Source organism: Muntiacus reevesi, chromosome 5 (genome assembly GCF_963930625.1).
Source record: "Muntiacus reevesi chromosome 5, mMunRee1.1, whole genome shotgun sequence".
Classification (NCBI taxonomy): Eukaryota; Metazoa; Chordata; class Mammalia; order Artiodactyla; family Cervidae; genus Muntiacus; species Muntiacus reevesi.
Genome location: NC_089253.1, coordinates 52,662,977 through 52,690,955, shown reverse-complemented (window position 1 = coordinate 52,690,955; position 27,979 = coordinate 52,662,977). Strand labels below are relative to the sequence as shown.

General features: G+C 50.6%; 1 protein-coding gene across 1 annotated transcript; it reads left to right on the top strand.

Annotated features, from left to right (window-relative positions):
- The first annotated feature begins 286 nt into the window (after window positions 1-286).
- RAB7B (RAB7B, member RAS oncogene family) lies at window positions 287-27,907 on the top strand. Its single transcript, XM_065936690.1, has 6 exons — window positions 287-585; window positions 9,786-9,854; window positions 10,353-10,479; window positions 11,223-11,438; window positions 19,462-19,587; window positions 26,026-27,907. The coding sequence occupies exons 2-6, from the start codon at window positions 9,802-9,804 to the stop codon at window positions 26,104-26,106; spliced, it is 603 nt and encodes a 200-aa protein (XP_065792762.1). The 5' UTR covers window positions 287-585; window positions 9,786-9,801; the 3' UTR covers window positions 26,107-27,907.
- Window positions 27,908-27,979: the final 72 nt, after the last annotated feature.

Here is a 27,979-nt window from a genome sequence, read left to right as displayed (position 1 = left end):
AAGGTGTGGGGACCAGAACCTCTCCCTAGCAGGCTGACGGGCAGGACACATGTGAGTCTGATAACTCAACCAACAAAAGGGCAGCTTTACTGGCAGGCTTCCAGCAGCAGACGCAGAAGTTCCTAAAAACAGCCAGAGGCTTTTTATGGTAACAGACCCTCTGAGCCACAGACTCAGACCCTCACGCCTCTCCTGCCTCACCCCTGCCATCCACCCCGCCCGCCCTGCCCTGCCCCAGGGTCCAACGTCTCCGTAAACTCAGTTCTCAGGGGCCCCAGATCCAGTCTGCTGGGAGCGCAGCTTTCCATCCTCCCCACCCACTCCACCCACACGGCTGAGGTCACACCGGCCCAGCCTCTTTTGCAACTTTCCCAAGTTTGTGCATAAAGAGAGAGGAGGAAAACTCAGAAGGAAGTGACTTGGCCTCAAAAAGTTTGCTCCCAAAGTCTTTTTCCTCTGATCTAACTGAGACTGCTGTTCTAAGAGGAGCCCCCCAGACTCAGAGAAAACCCCCCACCTGCCATCGGAGGCTGAAAAGGCTCTGGAAGCTTTTCCTGGCTCTTGTCTGTTCCAGCAACACCAGAGGTATTTGGGTTCGGGGGTGTGGGGAGGAGTGGAGGATAGGGAGGCTTTGAATCTGGCAGCTGCGGAGCATAGATCCAGCCCAGAGACTCCCTCCACGCCTCAGCAGCTCCTAGGGGGTGGCAGCAAGCCAAGGCAGAAAGGACTCCTTGCCCAGCCTAGGGAGCCGGGGCCCAGCTCGGGGCTCTGCATGGCCGCAGGTGGGGGCAGGACGGTGCAGCTGGAAACACAGTCAGGAGGGCAGAGAGGGAGCCGGGCGGGGCTGGGTCCTGCATCACCCCGTCACACTGACAGGGCACCTTCCGGGATGGAACCGGGTCAACCCAAGGGTCTCGTGGGGGAACGGGAAACTCCTGGTGTAGGAAAGCGTCCCTCTTGTTCTAAATCATAAATATTCCTCAGCATAGCTCTGCAGGGCTCGGGGAGTCAATGAACAGAGTTGAACAGACTCAGAGCTTAGCCTCGGCTTGCCACAGGCTAGTTGTTCCCAACTCTGGAGTCCGCTGGGCTGTGATGGCATTTTGTTAACTGCAAAGTGTCATATAATTGCTAGGCATTGTATATTAATAAAAGTAATTGCTTTGGACTGGCTGATCCATTCCCCACCACAAAGTGCTGCGGAGATAGTGACTGATCTATATCTTCAACCTCCATAGTACTGATGTGTGATGGGCACGCAGTACATATCCTGAAGGATGGATGGGTGGATGGATGGGGGTGGATAGATGACTGTTTATTGAAGACTCAATATTCCTGGCATGCGTCAGCCTCTTTAGGGGGATTGAAAGGTGTGAGGCATTGTCCTGCCCTCTAGGCACTGACAGTCTACTTGGGGAGATAGGACTAATACCCCCAAAGAACTTAAAGAACAGGAGCGCTGAGCCTCCTGAAACCAAGACTGCGGGTACACCTCCCCGAGGGAACGGGTCTAAACCTGCTAGGATTTGGGTGGGTGAGGCAGACTTGCAAGCCTTCCTGAGAGGCAATAAAGACATGTGCTCTCTTGATAGCCTCTTTTCAAACACAAACTTGCTCCCAAAGACAAAGTTGCTCCCAAACTTGTAAACCCCATTTATGTGTCAGGGTGGATACCTCTGTGATTTGCCAAGGCGTGGGAGCAGAGAGGGCAGGCAGCGCCATGGAGTAGGAGGAGGGGGCAGGCTTTGCCAGTTTCTGAATGCTTGTCTGCAGCAGTGACCCCTCACCCAACCCCAAGGAGGCAGAAGCTTGTCTGAGTCCTGGTTGGGACCAGAAGGGCAGAGAGAGAAGGAAAGTGGGCAGGAGAAAGCAGAGCAGGTCCAAGAGTTCTTAGGAGACTGGCTTAAAAAAACATGTGCGGAGGGATGTGCGCTGGGGAGGTATCAGCTCTGTCTTTCTTACTCTCTGGGCAATGAGTTACACTGCAGCTTTAGCAGATGGCCAAGGCTAAGTCCTGCCAAGCAAGAGAACAGTCCCTGGCAGACTCTGCTCTGTGTGGGCCTGGGCTGGCTGAACAGGGGCCCTGCTTTCCAGACCTGCCTTTCGCTGTTATTTAACAGCGGAGGGTGATGACTCAGTCTGGCCTCTAGGAGCATGCACTGGTTTAAAGTATCTGAGTCAGCTGGGTTGGGAGGGAGGAAGCTTAAAAGGACAGTCACTGCCAAAGCCCAGCCAAAGGCAGAACCCGGAGGATATGGGAAGAGCCTTCAGCACATGCTTCCCTGGTGAGCCCAGCCAGTGTCTGCCCACAAGCCACCATCTGTCACCATTGATGCCATCCTGGTCACCCTCCCACTGCTAGTTATCTTGGGACCAGTGACCAAGCTGTTTTATTTTATTTTTCAAATAGAAGGACTCACACATTTACTACTGAACCACCCTACCAATGCATAAGCATAGAAACAAAGAGAAAAAACATTTTTTCCCCAGTAGGATGTGCCCAGCTGTCCAGACAGTGGTGATGTTTTCAGCTACATGTGATAAATAGCAGTGACCTTTATACAGTATCAACACGGGGCCCTCTCACGTGGGATTCCTTACAGACCCAGCTGGGTTCTTCTCCGAGGTCTCTTCTTGGAGTTGTACCTGGTCTTGTTACCAGCTGTCATGTGAACCCATTGGGAGAACGGGACATTTCTTCTGCTTCTGTTTCTTGGCCAGGAATTACTTGATCCTGAAAGTCTTGGGAGAAGGCACGGTGAGGAACGGGGTCAGCCACACACGGGGTGGTGGAGCAGCGGGGGCGGCATGCTGTTGTAAATAGCCGCTGCAGCAAATCCCTGCCATTCCGGGGGCGGGGGTGGAACGCCTGGCAGCACACTTTGAGGGCACATGGGGAAGGACCAGGTGGTGGCAGGTGAGGGAGCTCAGGGGAGAAGCTGAGGTGAGCTAGAATCTGGAGAAGAAAAGACTCAAGTAAAACTCCAACCCTATGAATCTCTGGAGGGCTGCCATGGAGCAGAGGAGCTGGGCCTTCTTTCCGTGGTTTCTGGGGGAAATCCACCCCTCGTGGAGGGCAGCCCTTTGGGGGAAGGTCTGGCTCCATCTCTCCATGAATATGGTGGAAGTGTGGGAGGTTGGACCAGGTGAACTTCGGGGTCTTTCTCTGTTGTACTGGAGCAGATCCACAGCAGTCACTTGAAATCAGCCATGGTGGGAGTCTTTACACCACAGAAAGCAGTAGGCACTATGAATCAGGTCTCTGTCCCCCACCATGGTTAACCATTTAACTGGGTCTTTTCAGTTTGCTGTAAGAACATGACACAGTTGCTACGCTGCAGAAACAGCCTCAGCCATGAGGGATGTACCCACAAGGGAACAGACTCACCAAGTTAAGAAACTCTCCCAAGGTCACAAGCATATGGAGGTGGGATGAAAATACTGGCTCTGAAATTCATGATCATGCCATGGTCCCTGGAGTCCTCTCTGCTGCCCCAGACACAAATGTGACTGTCTTCTCAGATGACTTTGGGCTGCCATCCATCCATCCACCTGCTCTTTTTAAAGGAATGTTATCTTTATTGGATATTTTTAATTACAATAACTTAGACTTGTGTAACAAATTTTAACAAGATGTATATAAAATTAAACAATAGCTCCTAGCTTTAATCTACCTTTCCCAACCTTAATCATTCAGCATGTATCTATCCATAGCTTTCTGTGTATTTCAAAGAAAGAGAGTGAAATACCTCAGTTGTGTCTGACTCTTTGCGTCCCCATGGACTGTAGCCTACCAGGCTCCTCTGTCCATGGGATTTTCCAGGTAAGAATACTGGAGTAGGTTGCCATTTCCTTCTCCAAGGGATCTTCCCAACCCAGGGATCGAACCCAGATCTCCTGCATTGTGGGCAGACGCTTTACCATCTGAGTCACCTGGGAAGCCCAAAATTGGACCCTGACGGAAGTCCCCATAATTGACTTAAGAGCATGGTTGACTAACACTGGAGCCATTATAATTCAGCTTTTCTATGGAGAATTTCTCCAGGCAAGAATACTGGAGTGGGTTGCCGTTTCCTTCTCCAGGGGATCTTCCCAACACAGGGGTTGAACCTAGTTCTCCTGCATTGCAGGCAGATTCTTTACTGACTAAGCTTTGAGGGAAGCCTCTGTGTATTGCAGGACAAGGAAGTTTGTGTGTGTGTGTGTTTTTTTTTTTAAGGAGTGAATTAATAAAGTGTCTATGTATTGCAGGACAAGCATAAATACAATATTAAACACATGATCACATACTTAGGGCTGCTGTTTGTTTTTATACAACTGGGATCAAACTATGCATAATGTTCAGTGATTTTATTTTACTTAAATCATCATCATTTCCCACTTCATTAATTGACTCCTTTGAAAACTGCCTAGTATTCCAGAGTATGAATGGTCATAATTTATGCCACAGTCTCTTACTGATGGGCATTTAGGTTACAGTGTTCTTCAGCAATCATTTTTACAAAAATGTGTATTTGAGCATATGTGTATTTCTGTTGGATACACTTCTAGAATTAGAATCTAGGGTATGTTCCTATTAAATGTTGTTACTGTCAAATTGCCCTTCAAAAAAGATGGTGCCAATTCATAGTATTTCAGCAATAAATGAGAGTTTTTCCCACCCATTTGTCAACACCAATTTTTTTTTACTGTTAGTTTTTTTAAAATTTTTTTATTTTTTAATTGAAGGATAAATGCTTTACAGAATTTTGTTGTTTTCTGTCAAACCTCAACATGAATCAGCCATAGGTAAACAAATGTCCCCTCCCTCTTAAACCTCCCTCCCATATCCCTCCCCATCCCACCCCTCTAGGTTGGTTCAGAGCCCCTGTTTGAGTTTCCTGAGCCACACGGCTAATTCCTATTGGCTCTCTATTTACATATGGTAATGTAAGTTTCCATGTGACTCTTCCCATACATCTTACCCTCCCCTCCCCTCTCTCCATGTTATTATCAATCTTTTTTTATTATTTACTTAGTTAGCTATTTGGCTGGCCAGGTGTTAGCTGTGGCATGCAGGATCTTTGCTGCATAATGCAGGAACCTTCACTGCAGCGTACGGACTCTCCAGTTTTGATGAGCAGGTTCAGTACTTGTGGCATACAGGTTTAGTTGTTCCATGGTGTGTGGGATCTTAGTTCCCTGACCAGGAGTCGAACCCACATCCCCTGCATTGCAAGGCAGATTCTTAACCACTGGACCACCAGGGAAGTTCCTATCATCAATCTTCTTAATTTTTGCTGTTCTGGTGGGTGAAAAAAGTAGTATTTTTTAACTTTACATATCCTTAAAAAGTGGTAGGTTTGAGTACCGCTCAAAACTTACTACTTATCATTTATAAGATCTCTGCGGGTTACTTATTCTTTGCTCACTTTTATGTTCTGTGTTGTCTTTGATTGTCGTCTGTAGAGTGCTTTACACAGAGTGGATATTGATCTTCTGTTATACACATATGCTTTCTACCTCCCCAGCTCTGCTGCACCCTGTCAATCCCAAACCGTCCAGCCCCCAAGACTCTGCCAGGGGCACCAAGAGGGTGTGTGGTCCTCAGTGCAGATTCACAGGAGGCAGGAGGTAGGACTTAGCAGCTAAGAGTGTGTTCTCTGGAGTCAGGCCTGGATTCAAATCCCAGCGACTCTTAACATGGGCTCTGCCACTCACAGACTGCTTCTAGAGGTGAACTACATACCTGGCTTCTCTAAACACCTGCTTCTTCAGTGGTAAAATAGAGATAATAGTAGCATCAATCCCCCAGGCTATTTTTGGGTACTAGTAATAGCCATCAGATAGCTAACATTTCTTGAGCCCTTAATTTGTGCCATAAACGCATTATAATAATGTATTATGTGTGTTGTTAACCTCACGATGATATGCACATTATTTGCCTGTTCACACAGCGCTCTACACAGCACCAAAGTAAACCTCAGCCTAGGGCAAGTGCTGACGGCTCTGCCTGGTGAAGGCTCACTCCTCTGCTTCAGGGCGCTCAGGGACCCCTGGTCAGTCTGCACACGGGAGCCCCTCTCCAGCAGCCCGTTCCCTCAGCTTCTGCTGCGCCTGTTGTCATTTTGGCTGCCTTTCTCTCAGTCCCCTACAGTCCGACCAGAATTTGGTTGGAGTTTACCAGACCTGAGTCGAATAGTCTAGATCCAGTGCACACAGATGCTACAGATTCGGACTCAGGAGGTCAGGGGGCAACACGCGCAGAGCAACCTCTCTGGCCTCCGGCTCACACACTAGCTTATCCGTACGCTGCATGTGTGACCTTAGATGCGTTACAAGTGACTTGGCTTCTCTGAGCCCCCTTGTGCTCATCTCGGAGCTCAGGACCCCCTAAGTCCTATGGAGCAGCCCTGTGGACGCTCAGCCAGTGCTGGCCCCCTTCCCGCTCCCCTGCCCCGCTGTTTTCTGGCTCCCCAGGGCTCTGTACTGGCTTTTGAAGCTAAGTGAGCAGGTTACACCAATGCCTTTAGGCAGGAGCCCACCCTCGCTCCCTTTCCTGAGTGGTGACGGATGCTCAGAGACACGTGCCCTCAGGAGCTTCTGAGTCACTTACCCCACAGCTGGTTTCCTGGTGGGCAGTGACTCCATTACAACATACCAGCCCTGGCCAATACCTTGACTTCTCTTCCTCTGCCTGTCTGAAGTGTGGGAGACAAATGAATAAATAAACATCTGACAAGATTCTTGGCCTGATAGTCATGACCCTTCTTAACCTTGCATCCTTCCTAGGCTTTTCTCCCTCCACACTCTCACCTCACCCTTCCTAAGGAAAACCATCCACGTCCTCCACTCACCTATCCCCCGAGCCTGATTATTTCATTCTCTCCTCTGAAATATTCCCCCAACCTCATGTGTCATTTCTGCAGGGCCCAGGCGGATTGCAGGCCACCACACACACACACACACACACACACACACACCCTCACAGCACTTTCTCCAGGCTTCGGTCAGGACACTTTCCACTTTCTCTCTGCTGTAATCGCTCACCCCTGTCCTGTCTCACACACACACACACACACACACACACACACACACACACACACACACCCCCTCACAGCACTTTCTCCAGGCTTCGGTCAGGACACTTTCCACTTTCTCTCTGCTGTAATCGCTCACCCCTGTCCTGTCTCTCCTGACGACTCCCTGCAGGGGTCTCCCATTTGCTTTGTCTTTTGCTCCTCCCAGTGTCCAGGGCAAGTCTTCATGGTCCAGCGACTTACAACTCCAAGAGATAAAGCATTTTTCAACTAGTAGGGACACTGGGTCCCAGATGGCTCATTCTGTAGCCAGAAAGCCAAGACTCAGAGAGGCAGTAACCGGCCCCAGCAGCAAAGTGAGAACTAGAACGAAAACCTCAGGACGTCCAATGGAGAGATTTTCCCCCGTACCAGGGAAGCTCAAGTTGGCCAACTTTTGATACCTCAACTAGGCAAAGTCAGATCAAGGTTAACTCACATATATCTAGTGCATTGAGATTAGAAGACCCAGGAGTTGGGAATAATATATATGTGTGTGTAGTATATATGTGTGGGTAAAATGAAAGAACTAATTAAGCACAATTCCCTGAAACAGTTTTGCTTTATCTTCTTAAAAATAATAATTATATATGCATAAATATGTAATTTATATGTATAAACATGAGGCTTCCCAGGTGGCACTAGTGGTCAAGAACCCATCTGTCAATGCAGCACACGTAAGAGATGCAGGTTTTTTTTTTTAATTTATTAATTTTAATTGGAGGCTAATTACTTTACAATATTGTGGTGGTTTTTGCCATACATTGACATGAATCAGTTGTGGGTGTACATGTGTCCCCCATTCTGAACCCCCCTCCCACCTCCCTCCCCATCCCATCCCCCAGGGTCATCCCAGTGCACCAGCCCTGAGCACCCTGTCTCATGCACCAAACCTGGACTGGCGATCCATTTCACATATGATAATACACATGTTTCAATGCTACCTTCTCAGATCATCCCACCCTCGCCTTCTCCCACAGAGTCCACAGGACTGTTCTATATATCTGTGTCTCTTCTGCTGTTTCGCATATAGGATCATCATTACCATCTTTCTAAATTCCATATATATGCATTAGCATACTGTATTGGTGTTTTTCTTTCTGACTCACCTCACTCTGTATAATAGGCTCCAGTTTCATCCACCTCATTAAGAGATGCAAGTTTAATCCCTGGATCTGGAAGATCCCCTCAAGGAGAACATGGCAACCTACTCCAGTATTCTTGCCTACAGAAGCCCATGAACAGAGGAGCCTGGTGGGCTACAGTCCATAGAGGCGCAGAGAGTTGGACCCAACTGAAGCGGTTTAGCATGCACACATATATATAAACATACCTATAAGTATTTTCCTCTTACAGAAACAATACATCTCTGACATGTTTGCTGTTTAAAAAAAAATGGAACATACTAAAAAGTAAAGAGAACAAAGTCAAAATCATGTAATTTTCTACTACCCAGAATTAATCACTTACATTTTTTATATATTTCCTTCTAGAACTTTTTCCATGCAGGTAGGAATTCATTTCAGGCTTCCCTGGTAGCTCAGCTGGTAAAGAATCTGCCTGCAAGGCAGGAGACCCTGGTTCAATCCCTGGGTCGGGAAGATCCCTTGAAGAAGGGATAGGCTACCCACTCTAGTATTCTTGGGCTTCCCTGGTGGCTCTGGTAAAGAATCTGCCTGCAATGTTGGCGACCTGGGTTCAATCCCTGGGTTAGGAAGATCCCCTGAAGGATAGCATGGCAACCCACTCCAGTATTCTGGCCTGGAGAATCCCATGGACAGAGGAGCCTGGTGGGCTACAGTCCATGGGGTCCCAAAGAATAGGACATGACTGAGCGATTAAGCACACCACAGGAATTCATTTCAGTTCTGGGGATCGGGATGGGAGTGGGGGTGGGGATGGGGGGGGTGCTGGTATGGTTTCTGCAGTTCAGTGTCTTTTGGTTTTCATTTAGATCCCATGGCATAAGCATTTTCCCACATTATTATAACATACTCACAAACTCCATTGTAATGACTGCTTAAGAGTTCAGTCTGTGCCATAATTTTTTTAACCACTTCTTAATTGTTGGATGTTTATAAATGACACTGGGGAAGAAAATTCTTGAACAAGAGCCTTTGCCCGCATTTCAGATAATTTTTTTAGAACAAATTCCTAGAAGTGGAGGGCAGGGACATTTTTAAGGCTCTCCGTACTTGCTGCCAAGCAGCTTTCCAGAAACATGTACCAATTACACCCCCACCAGCTGCATGAGAGAAGAGCCTTTTGATTCTGCCAAGGCAGCAGCACCTCGGGCTGGGGGAGGGCACCGTTCCACCAGAGGCCTCTCTGCGGTCTGAACAATGGGCCCCTTGTCCCGCCCCCATCTCCTCTTCCCGCACTGCCCTCCATCCCTGGCTCCAGGCTCGTCTGTCTGCAAGGCCTCTGTCCAGTCCAGTCCAGCCTTGGTGCTCCAGGCTGCTGCCTCCAAGAGCAGGGTGGGTAGAGCTAAAGGTGAGAGGAGACCCTGTCCCGTGGGGCCACCATCCTTCCAGCCCCAGAGAGACCCCCAGGAAAAGTGAGGGCAGGGGTGTGTAAGGGTTGCTAAGTCATCTGCCTCTGCATAACAAGCCCACCCAAGCCCCTGATAGGGATCTGCGCATGACAGGGGAAAGGAGAGGCCAGCCCCAGTGACAAAGGCCACGGGGGCCTCTGGCCAGCTTGGGAACGACTTCTATTTCCCTGCAGATTCTGAAGCCCCTCCATGAATCCTCGGAAAAAGGTGGACCTCAAGCTCATCATCATTGGAGCCCTGGGGTAAGCCAAGTTCAGCTTGGGGCCTGGGGGCTGGGAAGCAGCCTCTCCCAAGGACAGTGAGACATCCAGGATGTGCTGCCCGCTTCCAAGGGTCCCTTCTGATTCAGGGTGGCACCAGGGAGGGTGTTCCACCCCAAGGAAGGGAGCCGAGGTGGGAGAAACAGGCCGGGAGTCAGACTACCTGGTCTCTGACCCCAGCTCTGCGGCAAGGCCACAGTAACCAGATGTGTGAACTAGGCAAACCATTTGGCATGTCTGCCTTCCTCCATCTCGCCACATACAGGAAATGTCTGGCCATTCTGCTGGGAGGCACTCAGCTCTCTACAAACTTCTCTGCTCACTTTGGTCCCTATTTCTAGAGTCCATTCCCTAGTCCCTTGCTACTCAAACTGCAAATGTTAGAAATTCAGAGTCTCAGAGAGAAATGCTGGTGAGAGGGGCAAAATGCTGAGAATGGTATGGGGGTGTGTGTTCACGTGACCTGGTTTTTTCTCTCAGTGTTGGAAAGACCTCCCTCCTCCACCGATATGTGCATAAGACGTTTTACGAAGACTATCAGACCACACTGGGGGCCAGCATCCTCTCCAAGATTATCATACTGGATGACACAACCTTGAAGCTACAGGTGAGCAGCCCTCCCATCCCCTCTTCAACTACATGCCTGAAAGTCACCCCACAGTTCCCGGACAGGCACTCACACGGCAATGTGCACCCAGAAGTAGAATGGAGCATAGGTCAGCAAACTTCAACTCGCGGACCAAATCTGGTCCTCCATCTGCTTTTGAAAATAAAGTTTTAATGGAACACAGTCCTGCCATCTGTCTCCTCGTGACCTTATGGTTGCTGTCACACTACAGCAGCAGGGTTGAGCAGCAGCAACAGACAGTACTGCCTGCAAAGCCTGTTCTTCAGGAGCACTTTCACATCTGACCTGGGAGAAAATGAGGGCTCAGATGTGAAAGTGCTCTTAAAAGTGTTAGTTGCTCAGTTGTGTCTGACTCTTTGCACCCCATGGACTGTAACCTGCCAGGCTCCTCTGTCCGTTGGATTCTCCAGGCCAGAATACTAGAGTGGGTAGCCATTCCCTTCTCCAGGGGATCTTCTGGACCCAGGGATCAAACCTGGGTCTCCTGCATTACAGGTAGATTCTTTACCATCTGAGCCACAGGGAAGCTAAATATTAGTGCAGATTCTGTAGTGTACATGAATGACAGAGAGTCATGTCCGTGTATGGAAGGACCGCATGCAACTTTACCAGGGCTCTCTGCCCCCTACCCAGAAAGGAAGCTTTGACATGAGGTGGCCTGGTTGAATATCCCTTCAGCCACTCATCACAGCCCCATGGGGCCACTGCTCTTTCCCTTCCAGATCTGGGACACAGGCGGCCAGGAGCGATTCCGCTCCATGGTGTCTACATTCTACAAAGGCTCTGATGGCTGTGTCCTGGCTTTTGATGTCACTGACCTGGAGTCCTTCGAAGCCCTGGAAACCTGGAGGGGTGATGTTCTGGCCAAAACCATTCCAATGGAGCAGTCCTACCCCATGGTGGTGCTCGGGAACAAGATCGATCTGGCAGACCGGCAGGTACCGTCGGCTCATTCATCCACTCACCAAATACGTGAGGACCAGTTACATGCCAGGTGCTGGGCTAAGTCCCACACATACAGAGCTGAAGCGGGCATAGTCCTTACATTAAGAATTTCACAGTCTAGTAATGGATGCATTTTAAAGATAATTATGGTGCAATATGGTAAATCATGAGCAGTCATAGAGAACACCTTGGGGACCACAGTGAAAGAGCATCTATCTGGTCAACCCAGGGTATAGCAAGGGCTTCCTCGAGGAAGTGGAGCAAAGGTAAGAAATAGCATCATGATATGAACTGAGAACCAGAGGCAATTTTGTCTAGAGACAGGGAATGGAAGAATGAAGGCCTAAGAAGTAGGCAGATGGGATTTGAATTAACCTGTAGAATAGTATTTCTTTTTTTTTTTTGGTAGAATATTAGTTCTACCCAAGATCAGATAGGGAGTCTGTAGTTATGAACCCTTGAATCTTCAAATATTCTGAGAAAGTAGTAATATGTATTTTATTAGCTTAAGCATATTCTACATCATCTGGCTGACCACTTGACAAATGATCTGCTTGCTCCAAGACTGCAGTGACCACACTTAAGTAGGTATTTACTTATTGCAGGGGCATTGAGTCAAGCTCTGTTCATCATTGCCTCCTAATAAGAAAAGAGTAAAAGTAAACTTAATTTATAAGACTCTCTTGAGCCAAACAAAACCCAAAAGACACCACAAAGAGTGTTTGAACAAGTTGTCTTAGTGTTTCAAATAGAGAAAATAAATGGGGAACTGACTCATCATATTTGAACCACATTTTCAAAAGGGTTCAAATAAAAAGTGATAGAACTGAGGCATCATTTGGAAGGATGAAGGGTGGATGGTGAGTGAGGGTGCTTCCAGCTAAGCCACCTGTTTGGAGAGAAGAGCCTCCTGTTTGGACAGAAAGGTGAGTTTGGATTTTACATGCTAAGTTTGAGGAGCTTGTAGAACAACTGATTGGGGATGACCAGTAGACTTTAGAACACATAAGAATGAAACTTCAAAGGAGAAGTCTGTGCTGGAAATAGAAATCTGGAAGTCATTAATTCTCTGGTCACTTCAGGTTGCAAATTTAGTGTCAATTCTCTAATTACAAATCCTCAATCTCAAATAAGAGTCAAAGTCCCAGGTTTATTCACAGCCAAGCAGTCTCGAATGTTCATACTGGGGCCAGCAGCAGGTGAGAACACGGGGGCCTAGGAAGCAGATCCCATTGCCAACTTTACGTGTCCACATGTCCTCCCTTCTCAGGAGGGAGGTTCTATTAAGAGTGAAGCAGGTTCCAGGCTCTGTTAAGAGTGACGCAGAAAGAGGGAGAAGTGGTCAGAAGGGCAGGAAAGTCTTTATTGGACTGGTACTGTCTTGAGATAGTTTGTGCGCTCCAGCAGATAGATCAAGCTGTCTCTTGGTGAGTGGCTCCTTTGGGTCCTAAGAAGCCTCCAGTGGAGCATTTAAATGTACCTCCCATGACAAAGGTCTTGCATATTCTTCCTGTCTCTCCTCAGTTCCTAATTTAGGAGTTTAAGAGCCATCCTCATCCTACAGTTCCGCTTCTCCTGCGGATGCGCTCCTGACGGGGTTTATAACAGCTCCAGGCTGGCGAGCTCTCCGGGGCGCCCACCTCTCCTTCTCAGGGCACAGCGGTGCATGCTGGCCACACTGGCGAGCCTGGGGTACTTCGTTCTCAGGGCGCCGTCCTCTCTCTGCCCTGATGCCTTTCACCTTAAATCCCGGGGGTGCAATTAGACAGCAGCCCACTGTGGCCACAGTCATGTGGCCTCCTTGAAGCAGTCATGTGGCCTTCTTGAAGCCCTCTTTTGGTCAGAGTTGAAGCTTTATACGTTCTTCCTCTTGTGGGGGTGTTCCCCCAACACAGTTTTCTGCAAAAAAATATCCTTTCTAAACCCTCCTTTTAAGTCTTTTTCCATCCATGCCAGAGGGCTTGGAGTCATTCAGCAGATTCTTGCTCATCAACCTTCGGAAATGTGCAGGGTCCCGTGGGTGGGCTGTCTCCCAATAGCCTTGATATCCAGCATCTATCAGATGGTAGTATCTCTGCCACAACTTCCATTTTAGTATCTTGCTTCTATAGGTCGTGAGGTGGGAGGTCAGGGGTGTTCAAGACTGAAAGTCTGACTTTCCCTCAGTGAAATAAGAGGCCTCATCTTCTGTTGAGAGAGAGGAGGAAGGGAGGCAAGAAGGAGTCTTAAGAATCACGGTGAGGTTGTGCCACGTACTCTGGAGAGAAACAGGCGAAGGAGTTGGCCAAGGACGAAGTCCAGAACTGACGGTGGACCCCAAGGGCCCCCCGAGGGAGGAGAACAGGAGACCAGCTGAGCGGAGTCCGTTGTGGTTCTCTTCAACAGCAGTGCATGGGGTGAAGGCCGGGGCCCTGATGGAAGGCTTTTCCAGATAAGAGCAGCTGAAGAACAGAGCCGTGAGGCCACTGAGACCCGTGGAGGGAAGGCGAGAGACCAGGAGAGGCTGAAGACCCAGGGGGCTGTCAGAGGTTGAAGAGCAGGGCAGACGGAGGAAGGGGAAAGGAGGCCACGTGTAAAGGTTCATGGAGGCCCTGGGCTGCGCCTGGAGGGGCAGGCGGAATGGGGAGGAGGTGGAGATGGCGGGAGGGGAAGGAAGTGTGAGGCTTGGGGCTGCGTGGAAAGAAAGTTTCACCAGATCACAAGCGTCCAAGGAACAAGGGTACTCGGATGGGAGGCGTAAGTGATGACTCAGAGGGGTAGAGGCATCCTATCCCAGCTGCGGGGGCATGAGCTTTGTTCTGCAGAGACAGGAAGAATAAAGGTTTGAAAGAAGCAGTGAAGCCCCAGGCAAGCCCAACTCCATCTCTGGGATCTGTGCTGAACAGGGTGTGGAAGGAGCTCCCCCACCCCCCGACTGGAGAAGGCGACAGGATTTGGAGGGGGGCCAAGCCGGAGGAAGAGAGGTGAGGAAGTGCTCACAGGCATGAAACGAGCACAGCCAAGTGCAGAGGAGGAACTGGGAGTGGGGCGCACAGAGGGACTTTGATCCAGAGACCCAGGATGGGGAGCCAGAGGTGAGGCTGGGAGGTGGCCGCCCTCCAAGGGCACAGACCGGGCAGAGGATGCCGCCAACACTGAGAGGCGAAGCCCGGGCTTGGGGAGCGGGCTGCAGATAGTCCTCACTTGCACAGGGTTGAGTGGATAAGGAGAACCTTCTCTGAGCTCAATTCATGTGTCTTTGGCCAGTTCCAGCTTCTTTATGAAACGGACACCAGACTCAGATTTCATGAGGTTATTTGAGGCTCACAGGCAATGATGCCTATAAAGCACATGGCAATCTTAATACATGAAAGAGATTGTTACCCACCTTCTTAATTTCATATCTCCAATGTGCAGACTGGGAATACAGAGAAGTTCTTCCTACTTAATAAAAAGAAAATGAATATTTAAAACGTATATGCTAGATGTGGCATGATGAAGTGTTAGTTGCTCAGTCATGTCCAACTCTTCGCAACCCCATGGACTGTGACCCCATGAACTGTATCCTGCCAAGCTCCTCTGTCCATGGGATTCTCCAGGCGAGAATACTGGAGTGAGTTGCCATTCCTTTCTCCAGGGGATCTTTCCCACCCAGGGATTGAACCTGGGTCTCCTGCACTGCAGGCAGATTCTTTACTGACTGAGATGAGGAAATGAACACTGATGATGGTTGCACAATGATGTGAATGTACTAATGCCACTGAACTGGATGCTTCAGTATAGTCAGGGTGATACATTTTATATTTATATATAAATATGCATTATATATATATATATGATATATATAATTACATTAAATATATAATTATACAAATATACTTATATAAAGTCTACATTTTAAATTTATATATTACATATATTTATAATTTATATTTATGTATATTTTACCACAATCAGTCAATCAATATCTCACCAGGATAGTTGTAAAGAAATTGCCAACTTAGGTTTTTCTTAAAGTCTCTACCTGTTTTACAGAGGTAAAAGTGAAAAAAAAAAATTGTTAAAAAAAAACCAGCTCTGCTAGCATCTATGCTATGAGGAATTTATTCACTAGGATATCAATTCTTTGCTCTCAGGTAGGCAGTTTCTGATTTACTGCTGATCTATAACATTGGGATTATGTTTTCTGAAGATATTCTTTGTTATTTTTTATTGGTTTAAGATGTATCTGACCTATCTCAGGACACACAATTGATCATTTTAGATGAATATGAGATGGGAAAGCATCATAGATAAACGTCTGCAAAATGGACTAATTTTGTCAAACATTTGACTGCTGATGAAAAGTAAAATGTTAATAGTATGTGCATGCTAAGTCACCTCAGTTATGTTCTACTCTTTGTGACCCTACAGACTGCAGCCCACCAGGCTCCTCTGTTCATGGGATTCTCCAGGCAAGAATACTAGAGTGGGTCACCATGCCCTCCTCGGGATCTTCCGGACCCAGGGATCAGTCCCACATCTCTCATGTTTCCTGTTTTTGGCAGTTGGGTTCTTTAAAGGTAGCACCACCTGGGAAGCCCGTTAAGAGTATATTGTCATGGACAGAGGAGCCTGGTGGGCTACAGCCCATAGAGTAGCAAAGAGTCAGACCCCTGACTGAAGCAGCTTAGCATGGAGACACATCAGCCAAAACAAAAATCAACAGAAGTAACACTTCCAAAGTTTTCACTCTTCCCATGTCTCCACGTACCACAACCTGAGTTTATGTCTGCAGGCAGAGTCTAAGTTATGTATAACTGTTATTTTATAAATAAAAGACAACACGATTTTAAAAATCATGAAGCTGGTGCTAGAATTGGAAAGGAAAAGTGAAAAGTGCCGTGTGGGTCATTTTTTACCCCGTGGCGACTTTCTGAGGTTGACTGGAAGAGGTGAGGTGCTGGGACCAGCCGGCAAAATGAACAAGTCCCGACCGCAACCACACGGAAGCCTGAGAAAAAAAAAGATGATAGTAAAGGATGGGGTCGAGAGGGCTGAATGCTCTTTAGGCAAGTCAGCTATTTTATTGAGTAGAACAGCTACCTTTATACTAGTACAAGCAGAAAACATAATTCATAAAAAATGCCATCTGGTGTCTGTCAGATCAATACAATTCTTTGTTTTAAGTGATTGCAGAAGCTTACATCTTGTTTTTGGCATTCCCAAAATAAACTACTAAGTGAAGGTCACTACTACGTTTTTCTCAAGGAAGAACAAAGGAGGCCCAGCAAATATTTTACTACTTTATCATGGGGTGGTGGGACAGGGAATGGCCCCCTTCAAGGCCTTTTCCCAGGGCCTATGTGGGCCTTGAACAGGCCGGCTCCCCGCAGTGAGGGGATTATAAAAAGAACGTTAATTTGCAACACAATCTCAACTGATATTCTGGAGTATGTATTTAACCACTCCGTAAAAGCTGGACAGAGAATGAGTGGGGAGAAATGAGATAAATGTCTATCACGCCAGGCAGCGGGCAGGTCGGTCACTGTCCGTGGCAGAGAAGGGGCTGTACCTGAGCATCAGCGGGCTGTGTGTATGGGCTTATCTTCCTAGCTCTGTCTCTGGGTGAACTTGGGCACCAGTCTGGGCTTCTGCTTCTCATGCCATGAGATAGGAAGAAGCTCCCTGCCTCCTGGAGAAGCAGAGGCACCTGAGTTCATTTCAATTCGCTTCCACATTTACTGCAACTCCTAAGGACCAACAGGGAGCCCAGAAAGATGCTCGTCACCTGGTGGGGCGGGGGAGGGGGAGGATATAAAGCAGGAGGAAACAAGAAGAGTAAGTCCAGTCCTTGCCCTAAAGTTTTTTTAAGGACTTTAAAAGATACAAAGCCCTTTGCATTCCTAAGATGCCATCAACGGATTGCAACATGTTCTTTCCTAATGATCAATTATGTGTGTGTTACCAGTGAGAACAATGATAATCAGCAACCTGGCCTTCCTTGACACTTCATCCACATAGTTCAGGATTTTGCCCAAGCTGTGAGGCTTCTTGGCTGTTCACTACGTCAGGGGTGCTTATGCTGCAGGGGAGGGGGCTGTCCTGGCTAGATGGGGAGCCCCTCGCACCACGAGTCAGGAGGACCTTAGAGACCAGAGGCCAAGACCAGCGCCGGGGGCCGCTCCCTGCTCTGCTCCAGTGCAGCAGCTCCCGGGAGGCTGGGGAAGGAAGCGGGTGTGGGGATGTCGTCCGGACGCCCCAGAGGGCAGGCCGCTCAGCTGACCCCAGTGCCTGGGCCACTCCTGAGGCCGAGACAGCAAGGACCAAAGAGACAGGCAACAGTGGAGCTCCTTTAACCCCAGGAAGACAGACTTTCCAGAACCTGCAGGAGACAAAGGACAGTCTCAGATCTCCCCCTGGCTGCCCTGTGTTTAGAAAAAGGAGCCGAGTCTTTCTTTGTCATGAAAAAACCTTGGCTCCCTTAAACAAAGTGAAATAATGGTTATAAAGTACCAGGCACAGCAAATTTCACCGTATGGTCATTCCCTATTCCCCGAATAACTGATTAGGCTAAACTCAGCGGAGCCAAAGGTCTTTGGAAGGAACCCACAGAGCTGCCAGGGCCTTCAAGCCAACGTCCTCAAACTGGCTGGCTTTTGCATTTGGGTAGAGGTGTATTCGTTCAGCCTCTAGAGAGTGGCTTGCGGGGCCAGGCCAAGAGCTAAAAAGTCCTGACTCTGAGCTTGTGGCTCAGACAGTGTAGAGTCTGCCTACAGTGCAGGAGATCTGGGTTCAATCCCTGGGTCTGGAAGATCCCCTGGAGAAGGAAATGGCAACCCACTCCAGTATTCTTGCCTGGAGAATCCCATGGACAGAGGAGCCTGGCAGGCTATAGTCCATGGGGTCACAAAGAGTTGGACACAACTGAGCGACTTCACTTTTACTTTCTTTGTTTCTTTCTGAGCTCAGGAAAGCTAGAGTCCAGTGGGAGAGACAGAACAGAAGCACAGTTCCTGCGCAGGGCTGGGCAGTGGGCAGTGCAGATGCTGTGGGAGCGCGGGGCTGGGGCTGCCTTCAATCTCTGCCTTTCTTAGCTGTGTGGTCTGAGGCAAGCTGCTGAAACTCTGAGCCTCAGGGATCTTACATATAAGTGAGTAAAAGTTGCTCAGGCGTGTCCCACTCTTTGCAACCTCATGGACTATACAGTCCATGGAATTCTCCAGGCCAGAATACTGGAGTGGGTAGCCTTTTCCTTCTCCAGGGAATCTTCCCAACCTAGGTATCAACCCAGGTCTCCCGCATTGCAGGCAGATTCTTTACCAGCTGAGCCACAATGGAAGCCCAAGAATCTTTCTGACGCAGGTATCGAACCGGGGTCTCCTGCACTGCAGGTGGAGTCTTTACCAACTGAGCTATCAGGGAAGCCCTCTTATCTATAAAGTGCAGCTAAGAAGACCCACTTCACAAGGCTGTTAGAGGATTAAGTGAGTTAATATGATCAGACGTCTAATCCAGCATGTGGTCCAGAGTAGAAGCATATCAGCCGTTCCCAGGACTTTCCCCTGGGAAAGAAGGGTTAGTAGGGACCTGAGTCTCTGCCCAGCAGCACGGGCCTGATAAGCCAGCTCAGGAGAATGGGGTCCTCCCCACCCCCCAGGCCCTGGCTGATGTCTGTTGCACCCCTCTGCCTTTGCAGGCACTGAGGAAGGAGCTGGTGGCAAGAAGCCACTCCCAGTGTAGGCCTTAGGAAGATGCTATAGTGCAGGGGGCTTTAGTTCTTCCAGGCCTGTGTTCACATCCTGCTCAGCCCTCTGCATGCCAGTCCTCAGCCTCATGTGAAATGGAGCTAATGAGAGCCACCTCATTGGCTTACATTAAAAAAAAGAAGAATAGCACATGTAAGCTTACACCACATGGAAGGTTCCCAGTATATAGGAGTGGAGGTGGGGAAGGTGGGGCTTGGATGGTGGTGATGATCGTGGTGGGGATGTGATGACGGCAGGGATGATGGTGACGATGATACAGGAATGGTGGTCATTTCTTCCCCTCGTGCAGGTTCCGCAAGAGGTAGCCCAAGGCTGGTGTAAAGAGAAGGATATTCCCTATTTTGAAGTCAGTGCCAAGAATGACATCAACGTGGTACAAGCCTTCGAGATGCTGGCCAGTCGGGCTCTGTCAAGGGTGAGTGGCACACGCCAGGGCTGCCCCCTAGGATGGGTGGGCTCAGAAGCTTCTAGAAAAGTACCTGGTGGGCACAGGGAGGGATGCGGCTGGGACAGGACTGCTCGTGATCGTCATTAGTTGCTGAATGAGCTCAACAGTACTCTAATTCGGGAACCACAGAACACCAGAGGCATAAAGCTTCCTTAGCTTTATGGGGGGTTCATCATTGGTGGAGTTTCTATAAAATACAGTCCTGTACCTCACCCCCTGGAGATTCGAATTTAGTAAGGGTCTGAGAAGTGATCTAGTTCAGTCCTCACTGATGGGAGAGCAGCCCCATGGTGTTAAGTACTGGTCCAGGAGGAATAATCAAGCCTGGAGAATTTGCTGACGTCATCCAATCAAGACGATGGATAGATGTAGACCCCTTGGTGTGGCCTTGCAAGAGCAGGTCTCGAGTGTGCCATTGGCGCCCGGCACCGTGTGGGCCCCAGGGCCCCTCGCTCTCGTAGGAAGACAGGTCCACACGGGAGCGGCTGCAGCGCAGACTTTGCACGGTGGGCAAGGACGGGTGGGGGGCCCAGAGCGGGGCACACAGTCCGCACTGCAGAAGGGAGGCAGGAGAAGGAGAGGAAGCTCAGGGCAGGCTGCCCAGCAGCATTAGCAGGGTTTCAATGCCATTCTGTGTGGAGTCTGGAAACCGTGAAGAGGGTCCGTGAGAGACCGGCATTGGGAGGGGCTCAGTCTGTTTCACTGTTCTGCCACATCCAGCCAAAGTGGGCTTCTTAGAAGCAGGGAGAAGGCCATCACGGCAGAGATTTTTAATTGAGGAAAAGAGCAGATGAGGACAGGCGACTGGAGGGCTGCCCTCTGCGGAGGAGCCCGCTGTCACTGGTCTGCCTGGCACTGCCCACCATGGAGAGGGTTCATGCTCACCATCTTCATACCCCATTGCCTTACTTAGGGTTTGTCCTCGTGGGCTATTCTTAATATATCCCCTCCAGGCCACCTGCCCTCACCGTCTCCTTAGTGGGAAGCAGGCGCTGACCATCTCCAGCACCCGGTCAAGTGCAGCTCTGTCACCCAGTCGGTAGTACAGACGCACCTGCTCAGGCCATTCCCTGGAAGGCACGGGGAGCTGTTGGACCTTGGAGGGTGATGCGTGCTCAGCGATCCACCACAAATGCACCTACTCACGGGGAAGCTCTAGCAGCTCCACCAGCCAGGGTCTGTGTGTGGTTAGCACCAGCAGCTCCACCAGCCAGGGTCTGCGTGTGGCTAGTTCCAGCAGCTCCACCAGCCAGGGTCTGAATGTGGTCAGCACCTGTCCTTCTTGGAGAAGGCACATCCTTCATTCCTGAAGCCATGTCCCTCCTGCTGTGTCTCTGTCATGATGCAGCGGTGTTAGTAGATGGTAGCTTGTCTTGTTTTTCTTTTTTTCCCAATGGCCTCACTTGTCAAAAGAACGGATTGGCAACCCTGTGTCAGTCCCTCATGATGATGGAGGAAATTTATGACGAGAAGTCTGGAGGTCACAGGTGTGATATCCACAGTCAGACTGACCTTGGTTGGATCCTAGCCTCATGCTTTCAGGTGGACTCCTGGGCAAGACATGTGACTTCTCTGAGTCTCAGTTTCCTCATCTATAAAATAGAAATAATTCCATCCCATACAAATTCTTGTGATGTCAGGCTAGGGCTAGAGATGTAGACCTCATGGCCCGTGGTCAGGTAGAGGATTAAGGCATCCAGAATATATGGTCGGGGGTGAGGAAAGTGCCATGGGGGGGCCGGCCAAGGCATCAACATGACCGAGAGGTGCTGGTGGCAATGCCGGTTAGCATGCCTACTCAGAGAAGGGGCCTGTCTTGGATGTTGAAAGGTGACACAGTTTGCAGGTGGACAGCTAGGCTACTGAGGGCATGAGCAGCAGCTGCAGAAGGGCAGAGAGAAGGCCGTGACAGAGGCCCAGGTGTGAGTCCATGGGGCTCATGTGAGGGACCACCATGGGCTCCATCTGAACAAGGGGGAAACGTGGCCTGGAGGGAACTGGAGGTGCTGGACCAAGGTAAGCAGTGAAGCTCTCAAGGTCAGTAGCAGCAGACCTGACTGCATACGACAGGCCCCTCATCTCTAGACCCACTGCCAGACCCCTGGGCCACAAGGGGGCCCACCTGGGGCCTGGATGCCAGCAGAGGGTGTCCTCCAGCCGTGTCTCTATTATTGAGAAATTTGGAGGAGAAATATTTTGCACTAAAACAAACATATGTGCTAGGACACAGAATGTAAAAACACATGTGGCTTTTTGAGGTGAAGCTGGAGTTTGCAAATCTATATTTTAAGGTCAAAGAAGAGTTTTCATGGACACATTTCCTCCAAGGACCTGTCCCTCATTCCCACGTGCTCATTCACAGCAGCCCAGATACTTGGGGAGGAGGATGTGAGGGGCGCTGCTACAATACAGAGGGAGCCCAGCCTGGGGAGGGAAGAGATGGGCTCTGAGGTCAGCGGATCTGGCTTTAAATCCTGCCTCTTACTTGCCAGGTCCTTGACAAGTCATGTGCCTCCCTAAGCCATCGCTTCCCTCCCTTTACGAACAAGTAACAGTATCTTCCTCACGGGGTTGTTGCCAGGGCTAGATAAAATAGCATGGTAGTACAGAGGAGGCTGTAAACAAAAGGGAGCTATTTTTATTTGTTTTGGCTGCACTGGGTCTTCCTGGTGGCACCTGGACTCAGTAGATGTAGCACATGGCTTAGCTGCCCCGAGGCATGTGGCTCTCAGGTCAAACCTGCATTCTTAATCACTGGGCCACCAGCGAAGTCCCTGAAAGGTAGCTATTTTTAAACGAAAGTGCAGGGAAGTTTCATGCTGCAGGGAAGATGAGCTTGATGGGCGGTTCTGAAGGTACAAGCAGGAGAGGATGGGGATGGCAAGAATGCGGTGGATTAAAGAGACTTTGGAGGGAGAATTATTGATGGTTGATGATGATCAAATAGAGGAGAGAAGGAATCAGGAGCTGCTGAGCTTGATGACGAGGTTTCTAGCTTGCTAAATGGAGGAATGATTGATCAGTGATGCTATCGACCAAGATAGAAAAGAGAGGAGGGAAAACAGAAGCCTTACAAGAGGAGGAACAATGTGGTCCACTGGGGCACATGGCACTTGAGCTTCCTTGGGATGCCTGAGTTCTGCAGTGAGCTCTGGATGGAAGGAGCGATTTATAGGCAGAAAACCAGAAGAAGTGCTCAGTTTGCATTCTGAAAGGAGAGAAGGTAGCTAGTTACTTTAGTGTCCCTATCTGGCCACTTTGAAGGATCAGGTATTTAGCTATTCATGGTTAAGAATGCCCTCATAGAATAGCAATGAATCATGTATATTATCATATGTGAAACAGATCGCCAGTCCAGGTTCAATGCATGAGACAGGGCACTCAGGGCTGGTGCACTGGGATGACCCTGAGGGATGGGATGGGGAGGGAGGTGAGAGGGGGTTTCAGGATGGGGAACACATGTACACCCATGGCTGATTCATGTCAATGTATGGCAAAAAACCACTACAATATTGTAAAATAATCAGCCTCCAATTAAAATTAATTAATTAATTAATTTTTTAAAAAGAATGCCCTCATAATCAAAGAAGGGAAACCCACCCGCTTTAGGGGATTTGGGCTGACAGGATTTTGCTCTTACCAAGTGGGCAATACCACCCTTGCTGGGCTGGTCAGGCCTGGCGTGGGCCGTAGCGCAGAGGCCCAGTTCCTTTTGGGTTAATTAGAGAAAGACATAATTACCATGTCCAGGAGAAGGCAGGCTGACTAACAGCTAAGCTTAGTGAAATTACAGGGCTTTTATGAGGTCCTTGGGGTGCAGGATGTAAAGGCAGGGTCATGAGGTGACCGGGCTCAGAGAGACAAACTCACAGCCACATCCTCACTGAAACGATGTGTTAGGATTCCTGGTGTTATGTTACTCGGCATGCGCAAACTTGCCAAGAGGACTTTGGTCCGAATTTCACAGGGAGCCTCACTATGGCCTGCCGGTGACTTGGAAGCTCTGTAGGAAACCCCAGGATTGAGATGATGCTGTTATCGAGTGAAACGATGTCATAAACGAAAAGGTCTCAGGGCTGACTTGACCCTGGGGAGGATGTGACTATTCCTGGGTGAAGAGAGCGGCCTGAAGACCTCAGTCTTTACCTGTGTAGCGAATGCGGATGCTTCTCACATCTTCTGAAGCAGCATTCTGTTTGTTCCGCAAAGTGCAGAGAGCTCGGAAAGCGCGCAGCTGCTCTGGCAGTTCAGAGTCCGGCATTGAGGCCGAGGCCCAGGCTCTGCTCTTGGTCTCAGCCGGGCCTGGATGTGAGGCTGGGACACTCTCAGTGGTGGTGAAACAGCAGGCCCAGCCTCCTGGTCCAACAGGTCCAAGAAGAAACGTTCTGATTCCAGCCAAGGTGTCTTTGCTGTTCCCGGTGAGAGGGGGACTGACAAATTCCCAAAATTAGAGGCTCCTTTCAAAAGCCTGTCTTTCTGGAAGCAGTGGATCGGTCAGCTTAAAGTGGGGACTTAAACAGTAATGTCCGGCTCCTCCTTACCCTTCCCCGTGAGGCTCAGAAGAGTCAGGCTTTTAACCTCAGTCAGCTCAGTGGAGCCCACAGGCCCTGCAGAAGGGGCTGACTGCAGGACTAGGCAGTGTCCCGAGCCGTGCAGACCCCAGCCCACACACCAGGCCTCAGCGGTGCTGGGAGAAGGAGCTTCTCGGGCCATTTTCTCCACTTGGGCATCTCTGGGTAGGAGTCTGGTCTCTTGGGGTGAGGAGCTGCAGAAATCTGGGGTGTGTCAGACTGGGTCTACAAGCAGTGGGCTAGGATCCTCCTCAGCAGAGGGGGATACGGGGCTGGGGTGTGGAGACATCCCTGGAGGGACAGACTTTCATTGGGAGACACTGGCCCCCACTCCCCAAAACTAATATATAAAACAAGGCTTCCCAGGTGGCGCTAGTGCTAAAGAACCCATATGCCAGTGCATGAGATGCAAGAGACGTGGGTTCCATCCCTGGGTCAAGAAGATTCTCTGGAGGAGGGCATGGCAACCCACTCCAGTATTCTTGCCTGGAGAATCCGTGGACAGAGGAGCCTAGCAGGCTACAGTCCATGGAGTCACAAAGAGTTGGACACAATCGAAGGGACTTAGCATGCATGCATACATATATGACAAATAAAATTCTAATATCCCCAAAGAATTTGCTGAGGGCTACTCCAGGCCCATCATCCAGGCTGACTAAGGGCAGCTGTGCTCTGCTGGCCGGAACACCCTACCAGGGAGTGGCTGAGAGATGGGGGCTCTGCAAGAAGCAAACACGTGAAGAAGGGCTGGCTCCCAGGCCCAGTGCCCTGAGCTCTGGGCCGTCAGGCGGAACTCCTGCCTAGCCTGGGGGTGGCAGCAAGCGGCAGGGCATCAGAGGACCTTCTCATGTATCTTGGGGGCCACCCTCATGAGGGGAAGCAGCCTCGGGGATCCAGAGTCATGGACACTAAGAATTTGGTTGATATTCTCCAGCTGGGACCCAGAGAGGAAGTAAAGGCACAGGCGTCATTCTGGAAATTGTCCTCTCGGAGGGGCACTTGAGACAGACAAACCTTGGAGGGGGCTGGTTCCCAGCTCAGGTTCACACCGGCATATCCACTCACTCACTCACCACCACACACACAACACCGCCAGGGGAGGAGCGTGAGGGCTGGGAGCTCAGAGATGGGGGAGCGTGAGCAGCGAAAGAGACAGGATCCCTCTAAGAAGAGGCCCATCTTCCCAAGGGAGGACGGCCTCCCCGTGTCACCCCTGCACCAAGCAGGCTGGCTCATGGCTGAGGAGTGGCCAGCCAGGTGGGGAGAGGCATGTCAGACTGACCGCAGGCTTCCTCTGGACCTTGTTGGAACAGGAAACTTTGGGAAGGTGGGCAGAGAAGCAAAGAGGCCCAGAAAAAACACTGAGTCTGTTTGGGGGAGGGCTCCCTGGACGCGGGGGGCGGGGGTGGGGGTGGGGGGCGGGGGGTGGACAGGATGAGGGGAGGTTGGGGGCTGGAGACAGAGAAGGTTGGGGTGTGGGGACGTCCGCAGGGACCTCTTCTGCAGACACGAGCAGCAGGTTGTCATCATCTCTGCCCGAGGTCAGACGTCTGTCCCCTCGGCTGTCCTCTCTGGAGACTGGTGAGTGAGGGGACCCTGCTGGAGGTCAGGAGACCTGGGCGGCTCACGCGGCTGCCCTTCTGCCCTGGGCTCCCGGGAAGGAGCTGGAGAAGGCGGTGAGGCAGGAGCCGGCGGGGAAGACCTCCCCAGGGCCTCCCAGCTGCACAGGGAGAGGGAACGGAAAGCCCGACCGCCACCAGCCCTTGAGAAATAAGGGGCAGGGGGAGCCCGTCCGGCCGGGAGGCGAACGCTGACGCCTCTTTTCCTTCCGCAGTATCGAAGCATCTTAGAGAGTTACCTCACAGACTCCATCAAGCTCTCACCGGAAGACCAGCCCAAGAGCAGATGCTGCTGACCCTCCGGACCCGGCTCTGCGCGCCCACGGACGGAGCTCAGCCCCGCCGGCCGCCCGCGCTCAGACGGCAGCCAGGCTCCGAGGCCGGCCGCGGCCTTCGCCTCCGCGCGGCTCCAGACCAGCCCCGCCTCGGGCTGAGTGCAGTAGTCAGGGCGGAACCCGGGACGTCCCAGAGGAGTCACGGCCCCTCGCTTTCCTGCCCTGCGCCCTCCCCGGACCCCTCCTGCTCTGGAAGGCCCACTGCACCCCACCCTCTTAGAGCCGCCGCACAGCTGTGGACCAGGGTCCCTGCAGCCAGGGCCGGGGAGGAGGTCCCCCTCACCCCCTGGCAGCAGCTGTTCAGGCCTGGGACACCGTCTGTCTGTCCCCCCAGAGCGCAGGGCAGAGGGAAGGCATGAAGACCCCCGGGACCGCGCATGTCCCCTTGCTGGCGCTCAGGCTGCTGCCTCAGCGGTTGTCTGCCACACGAGGGTGGCACATGCCCTGCCCACATCCCGTGGCTCCTCAGGACCAGAAGCTCGGCTGCAATCCCAGGCGCTCCTGTGGAGACACGCTGGCCATTCTTTCAAGTCCTTTTGTGTATCTACTATGTGTGATGGCTTGAGGTCTAGGGACGCGTGAAACAAAGACCTTGCTCTCCTGGGTCCGACGTTCTGGAGAGGGAGGGAGGCAGTAAACCCAGAATTTAACCAGATGTTTTCAATTGGCAGGTAAGCGCTTGAGCCAAGCAAGGTAATGGGAGAGAGAAGGACGGAGGGTGGCGTTAGGTGCTGTTTCAGATGTTTCAGACAAAGTAGCCCAGGAGGGCTTCCCTGGGGAAGTGACATTCGCCCAAAGGCTGGAGAATGAGAAAAGGGCTGCTGAACTGGAAGAAGAGCATTCTGAGGACAAGTAGAAGCAAGGGCCAAGGCTCCAGATCAAGGACAAGCTTGTTTTGTTCCAGGGACAGTGAAAAGACACTGATTAACCTGAGAACTCAAAGCTGCTATTCCAGGGACTAGGTGGACTCCCCCACCCCCGGAAGACGCCTCGCCTGCCGGCCACCGGAGGGCAGCAGCGCGCCTCCCAGCAGAGCAGGAAAGGGCGGCTCCGTGGACGCTGGAAGGGCCGCCGTTTTCCTCTGCTGAGATGCTCAGAGCTCATTCTTTGGCTCCGGGCATTTTCAGTCCTTCGAGATTCGTCAGGCAGAAATATCCCAATTTCTTAAGTCAACTGAGAGATGGGCAAAAACTGCAGCAGCAATGATTCAGGCAAGAAATCAGCATCGGTGATAAATACTGGAAAGCCGGAGAGTCTGTTCCTGCAGACGATACAACCAGAATCTTCTGTTTCTTCTGGTGACGGGCAGCGTTTACAGAGCCCAACCTGAAGGGAGTAGCGAGATGACCGACCACCCCCCCACCCCAGGGTTTCCACGGCCACATCCGTGCCCACCACAGAAGTCTATCTACACAGAGGTACCCTTCCCTGAATGTTAGCGTAGGACTTCCAAGCGTCACCTGACACTGAAGATTCGCCCAGAGGCAGAGGAAAGGGGAGGTGAGGGGTCAGAGTTTGGGGAACCCCTTCTGCCCACCCTGCTATCAAGTGAGCGCTGCTTGTCCTGGGCCGCAGGAGCAGGCAGCCCAGCGCACAGCTCTGTCTGCGTCCTTCGTGGGGGCGGCACGCTGCGAGCCTTGCGGGCTCTCCTGGGAGGCAGTGGGACTGCGGACTGGATGCCACAGCTCGTGCACTGCAGTGGGCGTAGGAACCATTCTAAGAGTGCGCAACAGATAATAAATATTGTCTTTCTTAGTTTTAATCCTTTGTGGTATTTAGCTTTTAAAGTCTTTTTTTTTTTTTTTTGCAATATCTGCATAGTTCAAATTCAGAA